The 12,256-nt window shown below is 43.2% G+C and overlaps 1 protein-coding gene across 1 annotated transcript in view; it reads right to left on the reverse strand.

Moving 5' to 3' along the window:
• Positions 1-12,256, reverse strand: part of POLE2 (DNA polymerase epsilon 2, accessory subunit) — a gene marked incomplete at its 3' end in the record, with an annotated part of 56,724 nt that overhangs the window by 15,968 nt on the left and 28,500 nt on the right. Inside the window, exons 11-16 of the mRNA XM_082274977.1 lie at positions 8,592-8,764; positions 5,957-6,046; positions 4,253-4,307; positions 3,931-3,990; positions 2,028-2,105; positions 167-275 (exon numbers count right to left, since the gene is read on the reverse strand). Coding sequence (XP_082131103.1) covers positions 167-275; positions 2,028-2,105; positions 3,931-3,990; positions 4,253-4,307; positions 5,957-6,046; positions 8,592-8,764 — 565 coding nt within the window. The remainder of the gene's footprint in view (positions 1-166; positions 276-2,027; positions 2,106-3,930; positions 3,991-4,252; positions 4,308-5,956; positions 6,047-8,591; positions 8,765-12,256) is intronic.

Genomic DNA, 12,256 nt, shown 5'->3' on the forward strand with positions numbered 1-12,256 from the left:
TGTTAGCTTTCACAAGTATGACAAATAAAAATAAAAAAGAGATTAGGATTTAATGTCTTAAATTTTTTTTTACCAATAACCCTCTCCATGATTTTTACTACAAATAAACCATATTTACACAAAGTCTACATCCTTCAATTAAACATTACTGTTGTCCATTACTTACATGACTGGGAATATCCAAACTGCTACTGGGGAAACGAACACAATTTCTGCACATTTTGTTCACCAGATCCTCGCGGAATACAATTATTTCCTGTGTGCAATACTGAATCCTGCAACAGAGAGCAACAAGAGTAGCAGTGTGCTACCTACCTACATCATCTGTCAAACATTTATTGCCATAATAAAGGATCGCTAGAACTTTTTGTAAAGAAACCTCATTAATGGGACTTTTACATGACAACCAAATATAACAGAAAACAAATGAATATAAAAATATAAAAAAAAAAAAAAAGAAAACCTCAAATGAGGCTTTACCAATAAAAATCAATATTGACAAGGATTACCCTTTCCATGCATAGCTGTAATCTACCTCAGATAGTGTACTTACCTTGGGGAGTTGGCAGCAGTTTATGGTGTATCACCACTAATACTATGTATAATATGTCAATCTTAATTGTCAATTTCTATTGATTTTAACAATAAAGCCTCATGTGATGTTTTTTTTTTTTTTTTTTTTTTTTTTAGAAAAACCTTCATAAACATTTATATTTTTATATTAATTTGTTTTCTGCTATATTTGGTTGCCGTGTAAAATTCCCATGAGTTTTTTTACAATAACTTCTAAAATTCAAGGGAGGATGGCAACCCAAACCCAACACTGATGAAATCAATGCCAAAATTAAAGGATCGCTATACCTTGCATGTTATATTTCCAAAGCTATGCTTATGTGTCGGTTCTGATGCGGCTAAAAAAATGCCTCATGTGCGTGTTTTACCTGCATGCTGATACAAAGTGTATGGCTGAACTCGCATCCGCACATGAGATCGCATGTAATGAAGGAGCAGTGCGCTCCGAATTACATGCGATCTCGCAAGCCGCACAAATGTGAATTGGCACTAAAAGTTTATCAGTGAGCCAAGTACAAGTGTTACATTTTCTGCTAACAAAAAAAATAAGGGTATGCATTTATAGCAGTAGAACTTTACCTGGCTGCCAGCACACCGTATACCACAAACAACCAGAGATCAAAAATGGCATACCAGTTTTTTGCTTTAAAACAAAACAAAAAAAAAAAAAAACTTACTAGAAAAATTAGAGCCGCCACTGCTGACCTTCATAAAATGCTAATCATCTGGTTTTCTGTGACTTTAGCAGTTTAATTTTCTGTTCTAGAACAAGCATGCAGCAACCATGAGCTCCTAATCTGCATATATGTTCCAGATCGGTGCCTCACAGAATCAATGACACTGGATCAGCATGAGAGCCAGGCAACTAGCATTCTCAAGGGGAGGGGTCAGTAATGGGTTGTTCCATATTCCTTCAGTACAGTTTATGACAGAGAATGAGAGGTGCAGACAGATGGTGTCTGAATGTTCCCTTTCTTCCAGGCTTTTTTCGATTATTTTCATCTGGTAAATCCTGCAAGTAACACACTTTGTATTCTAGGATGAAAGCAGTCACTCATTTTATCAATAGGGAAGTACGACTCTCACCTGTCCCCCATGAACACCTTGAGATGACCTAAAATGAAGACTGCATGACTCAGGTATTTTAAGTACAGAACCAGACCTCACAAATGCTCTTTTGCCTGAATGGAAACCATTTCCTACATACAAGACACCAAAAGCTTGTGAAAAGCCTTGTAAGAAGAGTGGAGAAAGTCATAGCTTCAAAGGGGGGGGGGGGGGGGGGCTGGGCAACTTCATATTATTGGCCATGGTTTTTGAACAGTATGTCCAACAAGATCACATAGGTGCTTTAGTCATTACCGAAAACACTGCCATATTATAGACATCACTAACTGAACATTTTTAGAAGACTCTTCAAAGGTCCAGATCCTCCCATCAAACATACAACTCACCTGCATGGATTTGTGGTAAAAATGGAGAATGGGACTCGTTGCCTAAATTCCTCTGTGATATGCTCTGCTATGGGTGGCCTGTAAGAAATACATTCATTATCCAGAACATGATCCTCATAACCAATAAGTGATTATTCAACATTTTCAAACTTCTAAAGCCCCGTACATACGGGCCGAATGTCGGGAGACATTAGCCGGTTCAATAAAAAACGTCCAACATTCGGCCCGTGTTTAGGTAATTCGGTCTGACTGAAACCAGTTTGTCTGACGAGCATGCTCGAAAACCAGCAATCGACCAGCTCCTGATCAGGGATTGGAGTATTCTGGCTGGGGAGCTATCCCCCTTGTCAGAACACAACAGCTCAGCAGGGGAGATCGCTGTACAGTTAGTACAGCGGCACCGTTCAACCTGCCGATAACCTTGTACACACTACTAGTTTTTGTTCTATTCAATTCAATGGGCTGAACGAAAAAAAACTGGAAGCTCAGGTCGGAGCCAATGTACTAACAATCCAATGTTAGTACAGCAATCTCCCCTGCTGTTCTATTGTGTTCTGACAAGTGGACGCTATTGGCTGAGACCGCTGACCGTGAGACGATCGGCAGACGTTTTTCGGTCATGCCCTTTGGCTGCAGTTTACACGGGCCAAATTTTTCCTGGTTTCTAATGAACCGTCTGATGCCCCTCGACAGCCGTCCCATGTGTACTAGGCTTAAGCATGATGGACTTACAAGGCTGCGGTTTGCTCAGTAATTCCCAAATGTATTTAGTTTATCGGGAGTCCTTTTCCATGGTCTTCTAGATATTTCCAGGCTCCAAGAAAAGACAGATGGCAAGGGGCCGATGCCCGAGCTACTGTAGGTATTATTATTATCACCATGATCTGTTATTGAAAGCTTTGTCCCAGTAAAAAGCAACTAAACGCAATTAAAGGGATACCATTGGCTAAAAATCATTTGGCAGAAATATATTTTTCATTAAAACTCATCCATGAGAAGGATAAATTGCTGAAGCTTTACACAAAAAGGGAGAGCCTAGTGCATCAAGCATTACTGGAGTCTGCCCTAGCCGAGGATACTTCAAGGGCATCTCCATCTGCTGGCAAGTAGTCCGTTTCTCAGCTGCCAATAATTGTCACTTCTAATTGGAGGAATTGGATTGCATGGAATTAATTTTAATTTTGTTTCTACATGTCTAAATAAATGTGCTTTTTAATTTAGAATTCTGTGGAGACTTGTGAATTACTAAGCTGTATGGCTACAATCATCTAATTGCTCATTTAGTCAGGTCCTAAGCGCATTCAGAAGTGATTGCTGCTATTTTTGTATTACTCCTCCCCAGGAGTCAATTTCATTAGCAGCTATGGACTTTGGTGCTTGTTAATTCAAGATCTGTCCTCTTTCTCAAAACGGCGCTTAATCATCTTGCGGCTTAACTTACTTTATATTAAACGCATACAGAAATGGACAAAGCTATGTTAACAACTTGTTTGGGATGGATAAATAAATGACGGACGTGCTAAAGCCACCAAAACTCTTGGGTAAAGGATACGTTCACCTTTTGTAACATGTTACACCCATATTCAGGGTGTAACATGTTACAAATCCACCGACCCTCGAACCCCACCCCGGGTCACAGTTGTGACAGACGTCGGGGGATCTTCTAAACGAACGTCGCCAAGCAGTGTTTAGCACACCCGGCTGCGTCATTCATTCACAGAGTTCGGTGAAAAAAAGAATGACAAGGTCCAGCAGCCTTTGCAGCTGTCAGCTTGTAGCTGTCAATGAACTACCACAGTGCTGTTGAGTGCTGTGGTAGTTCATTGATGCCTCCTGTTAGTGTGTAACGGCAACAGAATGTATACAACCAACAAAACAATATACAACAGAGAAATAAGCATACCTTGGCAACATAAATGCCGGGCCAGGGTCCTCCGGACCAGGTACAAACACGAATCGGCTGCTGTTAAAGATCAAAAATCACAAAAACATCAGAAAAATATTAACAAATGAATGTACTAGCTCCCCCTACATGCATCTCCAATAGCAGATTATACCCTTTAAATACTGACATAGTTATAAAACGACTCATGACATTTGCCTATAGTCTCTACCTTTATTTCTTCTAGTGCTAGTTAAAAAAAAATGAGTTCCAAAGTTTAATCCCCGTTTCCTACTGTCCCTCACAATGAATAATAATAAAAAAAGAAAAGAGAAGGTAATACCTTTTGAGAATGTTGGGGTATTCACATATTACATCTGCTAGATTCTTGAATGAATCTGAAAGTGAAAAACATACCTTAGCCAATTTCATTTTTTTTAAACACAGTTAATGAAGAGAGAAAACCATCAGCAACTAGAGAGAGCAGTAAAGGAACAGCCCTTTTTAACTGATTTAACTTGCCACAGATGGATGGAAACTTGTCCAACTCAGAAGGGACCAGGCAATCCATGGCCAGGCTGGTACAGAAGCTGATCTGTCATTGACTTCTGTACAACCAGCCTGTTGGAAAAGTTCTGCTCAATCACTGCCGTCAGCTATAGCTGGCAGTGCTGATGAGTGTATGCTGAACCTTGAATGTGTGGATGGGGGAATTGATCCATTTTCTTTCATTCAACCCGCTGATTGAACAAAAGAAAAGGAATGATGCATGGCCTGCCTTAGTAGCACTTCCCCATTTACAGTATTCCTATATAGATGTATACCATAGCAGAGCTTTGATGGGCTACATGAGAGTTCATGCTCCAGAGGCTATGGCACAGGTTGGTTAGTAGAAAAGGAAAAAACTCCCAGTAAAGCAAGCCATGGATTAATCAACTTTCTTTCCAGGTATCATGGGTGGGATGGTGCAGGGAGCCTTGCCAGCGGGCAGAACACAATGATTACTGCTAGTGGCCTACAGGTATGACAAAATGAATGAACATCTTACAAGGCTGCACAGTCATCTTTATTTCTACTGGAACCCCTTGACTGCAACGCTGTTTTCTGGAAAAGGTGAACCTAGTCTAAAAGTGGTTGTAAAGGCACAAGGTTTTTTACCTTCATGCATTCTAGGACAATCCTGGGACCGAGGGGGGCGGGGCAGAGCTGCAGTTCCGTGTGAATGGACACAGACCAGTGGCTCAGCTCAGGTGACCCCATAGCAAGCTGCTTGCTGTGGGGGCACCTGGCAGAAGGGAGGGGCCATGAAGGCCATGTGGGACCCAAGAAGAGGAGGATCCGGACTGCTCTGTGCAAAACCACTGCACAGAGCAGGTAAATATAACATGTTTGATATTTTTTTTTAATTTAAAAAAAAAAAAAACAAGACTTTAATATTGCTTTAATTCTCCTAAATGATCACTGTTCTCCAAAGATTAGACTGGTGCTGCCAACAATGTGCATAGAGAAAGAGATGTACACCGCTCAGGCAGTTGGAACTTCACAGCCATGGGTGCAGGACCTTGGATCGCCACCGCAAACAGGATACAAGAGAAATGGCCGCACACCAAGCAATAGCTCACAATGAAAGGCTTTATTAAACAAGGCTGCAAAGCACAGCAACATGGATGGTACCATCCATTTTGCTGTGTCTTGCATCCTTGTTTATTAAAGCCTTTCATTGTGAGCCATTGCTTGGTGTCCAGCCATTTCTCTTGTAACAATGTGCATAAACATGGACGCTCAGAGATATGTGTACTTGCACCAAAACAAATCAGCTCATTCTTCAAAAAAGAAATAAATAATACGGAATAGCCTATTATTATTCCTATCAATACACCTTATACTTTGAATAAATCAGTATATAGCCACCACATCCATTCTCAGACACTGACTACACAAGCAGGAATATCTGGAGGTAAGGGGAGGAACACTGCTCCTGAATGCCCGCAGGATAAAGGCAGACCAAAACATTCCAAGGAAAACCATACATTAAATATCTGTATACCTTTTAAAGATTTAATCTGATTTTTCCCATATGGTGCAGAAGAAAAGTTTCCACAGAAGATAAAGCAGGTAGGAGGAGCCGTAGAGTAACCTGAAAAAAATCATAGGGGATGTTTAGTTCCACGTCTATTAATGATCTATTTACAGGAAAATCTATTAATTGAGCCTGAGAGGAACCTAGTTAAAACATTAAGGGTAGCCATATATGGACTACCCTGGACCCAATCTAAAGAACTGACGTAACACTTAGCCCTGTATAGCTAACCTCAGGGGCAACAGCAAAGCATTTCCAAATGTCAAATCATCCTTGCACACAAAAATCTTTATAGCTTGTTTGAAGATCTTTGCGCTACTAGACTGATTGGCTGTTACCTCTTCTTGACAATTACAGAACTTGACCCCAACTTGCTGGTTCAGCCATTAAGACGTTTCAATATAGAGAGTCTCCCTGGTTAAAACTGAACCCAAAGTAGTAAAGCCACGGAGATATCCAACCAAGGTTTCCTTTAATCAAAACTCAACTCCAGCGAAAACCTGGACTTCAGCGCGACCTATTATTAATACAATGATCTTCTATGGGGTTGGTGTTTAAAATAAAATTTAAAAAGGGAAGCCAGCTGTAATCTGTGCATTGTATTTTGTTTTTATAATGGATATATTTATTTGAGTATTTATTTTTTGTGGATTGAGCCTTTAACATTTAAAGGCTTATGTTTCTGTTCAATACTATTACTAGCTGCAAGCTTACATACTGCTAGCATTCAAGTGGTTAAAGAATGAATAACCAAAAGAGGAGGGGGGAGGGGGAGAAGAGGAGGGGGGAGGGGGAGAAGAGGAGGGGGGAGGGGGAGAAGAGGAGGGGGGAGGGGGAGAGGAGGAGGGGGGAGGGGGAGAGGAGGAGGAGGAGGAGGAGGAGGAGGAGGAGGGGGGAGAAGAGGAGGGGGAGGGGGGGAGAAGAGGAGGGGGAGGGGGGGAGAAGAGGAGGGGGGAGGGGGAGAAGAGGAGGGGGGAGTGGGAGAAGAGGAGGGGGGAGGGGGAGAAGAGGAGGGGGGAGGGGGAGAAGAGGAGGGGGGAGGGGAGAAGAGGAGGGGGAGAAGAGGGAGGGGGAGAAGAGGAGGGGGAGAAGAGGAGGGGGGAGGGGGGGAGGGGGGAGAAGAGGAGGAGGAGGGGGAGAGGAAGAGGAGGAGGAGGGGAGGAGGAGGAGGAGGGGGGAGGAGGAGGAGGGGAGAGGAGGAGGAGGGGGGGAGGAGGGAGGAGGGGGGAGGAGGGGGAGGGGGGAGGAGGGGGGAGGAGGATGAGGGGGAGGGAGGAGGAGGGGAGGGGGAGGGAGGGGAGGAGGAGGAGGAGGGGGAGGAGGGGGAGTAGGAGGAGGGGGGAGACTGGAGGAGGAGGGGGAGGAGGAGGAGGAGGGGGAGGAGGAGGGGGAGGAGGAGGAGGAGGAGGGGGAGGAGGAGGAGGGGGAGGAGGATGAGGGGGAGGGGGAGGAGGAAAGCGGATGATGGAGGCGTGTAAACTGACCACGGTGTCAGGGCTCAGCGGCCATGATAAACCGCAGTCAGTTTACAGGGAGGAGGGCAGAACCAAGCAGGAGGAGGGCAGAACCAAGACAGGTATTTCAGGTGATAGAAGAGGCCAAATTGCCAAATGCACAGCACAAGCACTGTGCTGTTATTCATGCTTTAAAGAAAAAGGATCTTTTTGTTTAGGGTAACAAACGCTTTAAATAAAGCTGTGCAGGAGTTAGGCCACTGGGACAGTTAAAAGGATTTAATTGTAAACACATATTTCCTCTGACAATCATTAAAATCTTTGAATTGATAATGGCAATGAAGCCAACATGAAAATGTACCAGCCTATTTAGGCAGACAGCCTGAATGAACAGCTGTCTGTGCCTAACTCGCTCTGAGATCCTGGGGGGGGGGGGGGGTTCAGTGGTAGTCAAATGTGGAACTTCCGCTCATTTGCTTCCCCCCTCTGGTGCCACATTTGGCACCTTTCAGGGGGGAGGGGGGGGGAACACGTATCTGTTTTTGACAGGTACTCTTCCCCACTTGTGGGAACGGCGCCGCGGTGAAGTGAGGACCCCTCCTCCTACCCTCTGCCGCCGGGCCAATTTGAATGCGCAGCGTGCTTCGCGCATGCGTAGTAGGGCCCCGCACGTGAAGCTGCAAGGCTTCACTGCCGGGTTCCCTGACCGGCAATGGCGGCGGGAGCACCTGACAGCCGATTGAAACATCGGCTGCGGTGCTGACATCGCTGGACTCCAGGACAGGCAAGTGTCCTAATAATAAAAGTTAGCAGCTACAGTATGTGTAGCTGCTGACTTAATTTTTGGAGGGGGAGGCTGGAACACCGTAGCTTTAACTGCCCCATCATTGAGGGCTATGCCATTATGTTAGGGGTTGGAACAAACAAATCTAAATACTTTTTTAAACATGTGAATGAATGTTAGAGACAAGGGGGCGTCAAAACCTTTTTTTCCTAGAATAAGTTGTATCACTGAAGTTTCCTTGTAAACTATACAAGGGCTTTATTGTGTAATGTGCTGCACAAACTGTTTGCACTATATAAATGTATAGTAATAATAACGTACTCCGTTCAGATGTAAATGGTGCCCAGAAAAGTCTTGCAAATACCTGAAAACATGACATGAAGTTTCTCCATGACTTCTACCTGGTCCAGCCAGAGGTCAGACACAAACACAAACATGGCGTCCTCGTTCTCCTCTTCCAACTGTTTTAGTTTTGCCGATGCTTTTACAGATGTGGAGGAGGGCCCTCCAAAAAAGTTTACATTACCATAATAAGCCCTGCAAAATTATTTACATGTTATTAGCGTCTCTTAACTTGTGCTTAGAATAGCTAAATTAAATGCAAAATGGAAATTTAACTTGGCTTAGGCTATAAAGCAGTTCAACCTACCTTGCTTAAAGAACTCAGAATTTCATATTCCTCATATGTACCTGCTTTACCATGTACTTGTATTAAAAAGTATTTCGGTTCGCTTTGTATTGCTTCCTTTGTGTGAAATCCCTGCTTTCCCAGAAAAAAAAAAAAAAAAAAACTGACCACACTAAACATGAGAGCACAACATGGTCAGGTTTTAGGCTGTGATGAGCACTCAGCCTACTCCTACAATGATCAAACTTGTGCTGACACACCCCTTTCACCCTGCACAGCCATTCATTGGGAAGAACAGTGTGCTGCCACTTCTCCTCCCCAGGCTGTCTGGGCTCCTCATGCAGCTGAGAACAGAGGTCATGTGATCATTTTTTTTTTTTTAAATAAGGGGGGCGGGGGGGGGGGGTGCAAAAAGTATTTATGAAGTTTTTAATTTGTATACAGAAATGTTTTGCCTTTCATTTCGTTTTTACCCTGAATTGGTTGTTTTACAAGGTGAAGGTTTGCATATACTTTAAATGTAACATTAAATGCCGGTTCACACTTGTGCGATTTTACTGCAAATGCGATGCGTTATAAAAAGTCTAGATTCGCATGTATTCCCAAAATACATTGTATTTGCGACGATCGTTCACATCTATGCGTTGCGATTCAGATGCGAATATAATGCGATGATGAAAAGGGTCTTGTGCGAGTTTACATCGTTGCGTTGCGAATTTAGTCTCCATAGACATCAATGTAAATCGGTCTGGACTCGCATTATCAGTTCAGACATGTGCGAATTCTTATTTTTTGTTTTATTTTTCCCCTCAGCTCCACCCCTCCTGAGCTTAATTAGCATAATCAACGCAATCAAATTTTCATAACAATCGCGCTGGTACTATTGAAAAACACAAGGTAAACTCGCACTGCAAATTCGCATAGCAATCGCATCCGTTTGCAATCGCACAAGCGTGAACCGGCACTTAGATAGATCATCACTTCACCCGGCCAGTGAATCGAGCCTGTGGGTCCAGAAGATGATCAATCCTGGAAAACTTCACTGACCACTTTTTTTCTTTCCCAATTGACTGCTTATGTTAACCTAAATGAAGGCCAACACCCTCACATGAAAAAATGCTAGGGTGTGTTTACATCTGTGCAGTGATTTACATGCACTTTAGGTGAATTACCCCTGAACTCTATAGAATGTGCATTTTCATGAAAGCACATCAAAGACGGAGCAAACAGGATATTTTTTTTTTTTTTTATACGCACTGCCCCTAAAGCGCGTTTAAAAATGGGAACAGGGCCTTAAAATGCTATATTTCACCAGCATGTCCTTCTGCTTTTTAACCGCTTGTTGACTTGGGGAAATTATGACATTTTTCACATACATGTAAAAATTAGCAATTTTTTTATGGCTGGAAAATTACTTAAAGCAGAGTTCTACACTGAGAATGTTTTTTTTAATAAAAAATACCCCCAGGACAGTCAGGGCTAGTACATTCCACAATAGCCTCTGATCTGTCCCGGGTTGCACTTACCTTTTAGAAGAAATACTTACCTTGAAAATGTATTGTCCAGCGCTGCCATCTCAGGTGTGGGCAGCTTGAAGCCAGCGCGATCCTCTTCTGTATCCTCTTCTGCGTCCTCTTCAGTCCACGATGCACTGCACCGGCCTCGCTGTCACTTCCGGTGCCGCAGCGTCAATCCCTGCACAGCTTCTGGGCATGCCCAGAAGCTGTTTAGCAAAGTATGACGGCGCCTACACCGGAACTGACGTCGGGGCCGGTGCAGGCGCATTGATTCCTGGGAGCGATGGCGTTCAGCTCCCAGGAATCATTGCAAGCCAGGAAGTGACGAATCGCCGTGGCCGCCGAGGGGAGGAAGAGGAAGTAAGGCAAGTATATTTTCTTCTAAACAAGTAAAAAAAAAAAAAAAAATTGCGATTATCCATTTGTTTTTCAGGTGACCCGGAGCAAGAAGATGGAGGTAAGTATAATTTTAGGGTGGAACTCCGCTTTAAAACCCCCAAACATATATTTTCTGAAAGCAGAGGTCATGGAGAATAAAACAATGGCTGTTGCACTCCTTGCTGTCTAAAGCGGACATCATCAAGTATACACTAGCAGAGAGTGGAGGGTGTTTGTTTTACTCAACGGATTGATCCTAAACATGCGATTCACCTGTGTGCACTGAGGTTTGGTGCGTACTAACATGCAAGTGTGCACTTTTAATAAATGTGATCAACTTTTCAGGAAAGCACTATGAGGGTTATTTATGCTTTGCCTTAAGTGACAAAATCTGGAGAGGCGATGCGGAGGCTATGATTCAACCCATTATGGGGAAAGGCTTGGTTTAACCTCTATAAATGTATAGGTCAACATATCAAGGTGAAAGCACAGACTGGGTTTAGAGTAACCACAAGGTGGAGGACTGAGTGATTTGTGGTGCATTATATTTATTTATACAGAAAAATATTTTCCAGCACAAAGGACCAAAAATAATGTATGTGGGAAGCATATAACGTGTAAGCAAGTTACTAGGACAAAAAAAAAAAAAAAAAAAGAGACAGGGAGGCCGTGTCTACAATTTATGTAATGCACACAGGGTGTAACGGCTTACATAAGCTACCGGAACTATAAACTAGTGGCATTTCATTTGCAGTTTTTCGTTTTAGGGACATTACTTCAATTCTTTAATCATTAGTGAGGTCAAATCAATGTACATTTTTGACCAGTGATGAGAAAATTTGAAGGCGCAGGAAGGAAGTTTTTTCTCGACCAAACAAATTTCTAACAGTGTAGTATGTGATTTTTGCTTAAAAAAAATACACTCATTCCAAAATCAAGGGTTAAAAGCAAAAACAACTTTAAAGTGCTTTCACACAACATTTGTACTATCATCAAATGTACAAAGAATTTTCGTACAAAACGTTTGCTCTATTAGTGTCGGCCAGCTTTACCCAATTTGTCATCCAGTGTATCAAGTCTACTCCACTGCCTTTTGTATGTAATCTGATTTATTCACTTTAGCCTACCTGTGTATATTGCAGCCTGCTCTCTATCCCTCACATGCAAAAAATGTATTAAAAGGAGAAGTACAGTCAAAGCTCGTTTGGCTGTATTTCTCCTATGGATCACAGAAGTGCAATTCCTTTTGCACTCCTGTGACCCATTTTCAGCAGAGAGCAGGCTGAATTCTGCTCTCTGCTGATGTCACAGAAGTCAGTCCAGGCTCCGCGACATCATGACCACATAGTCGGTTCCGCCAGATCCCTCGAACAACACCCGGCTCAGCCTCTCAGCGAGCTGCTGAGAGGCTGAGCCGGCCGCTCTGTCCCCTCCACAGCCCAGTGCTCCAGTGAGCGGGCAGAGCAGAGAGCTATGACTGACAGAAGCGCTCTGCTCACGGAGCTG

Source organism: Pelophylax lessonae (genome assembly GCF_965119305.1).
Source record: "Pelophylax lessonae genome assembly, chromosome: 13".
NCBI lineage: Eukaryota > Metazoa > Chordata > Amphibia > Anura > Ranidae > Pelophylax > Pelophylax lessonae.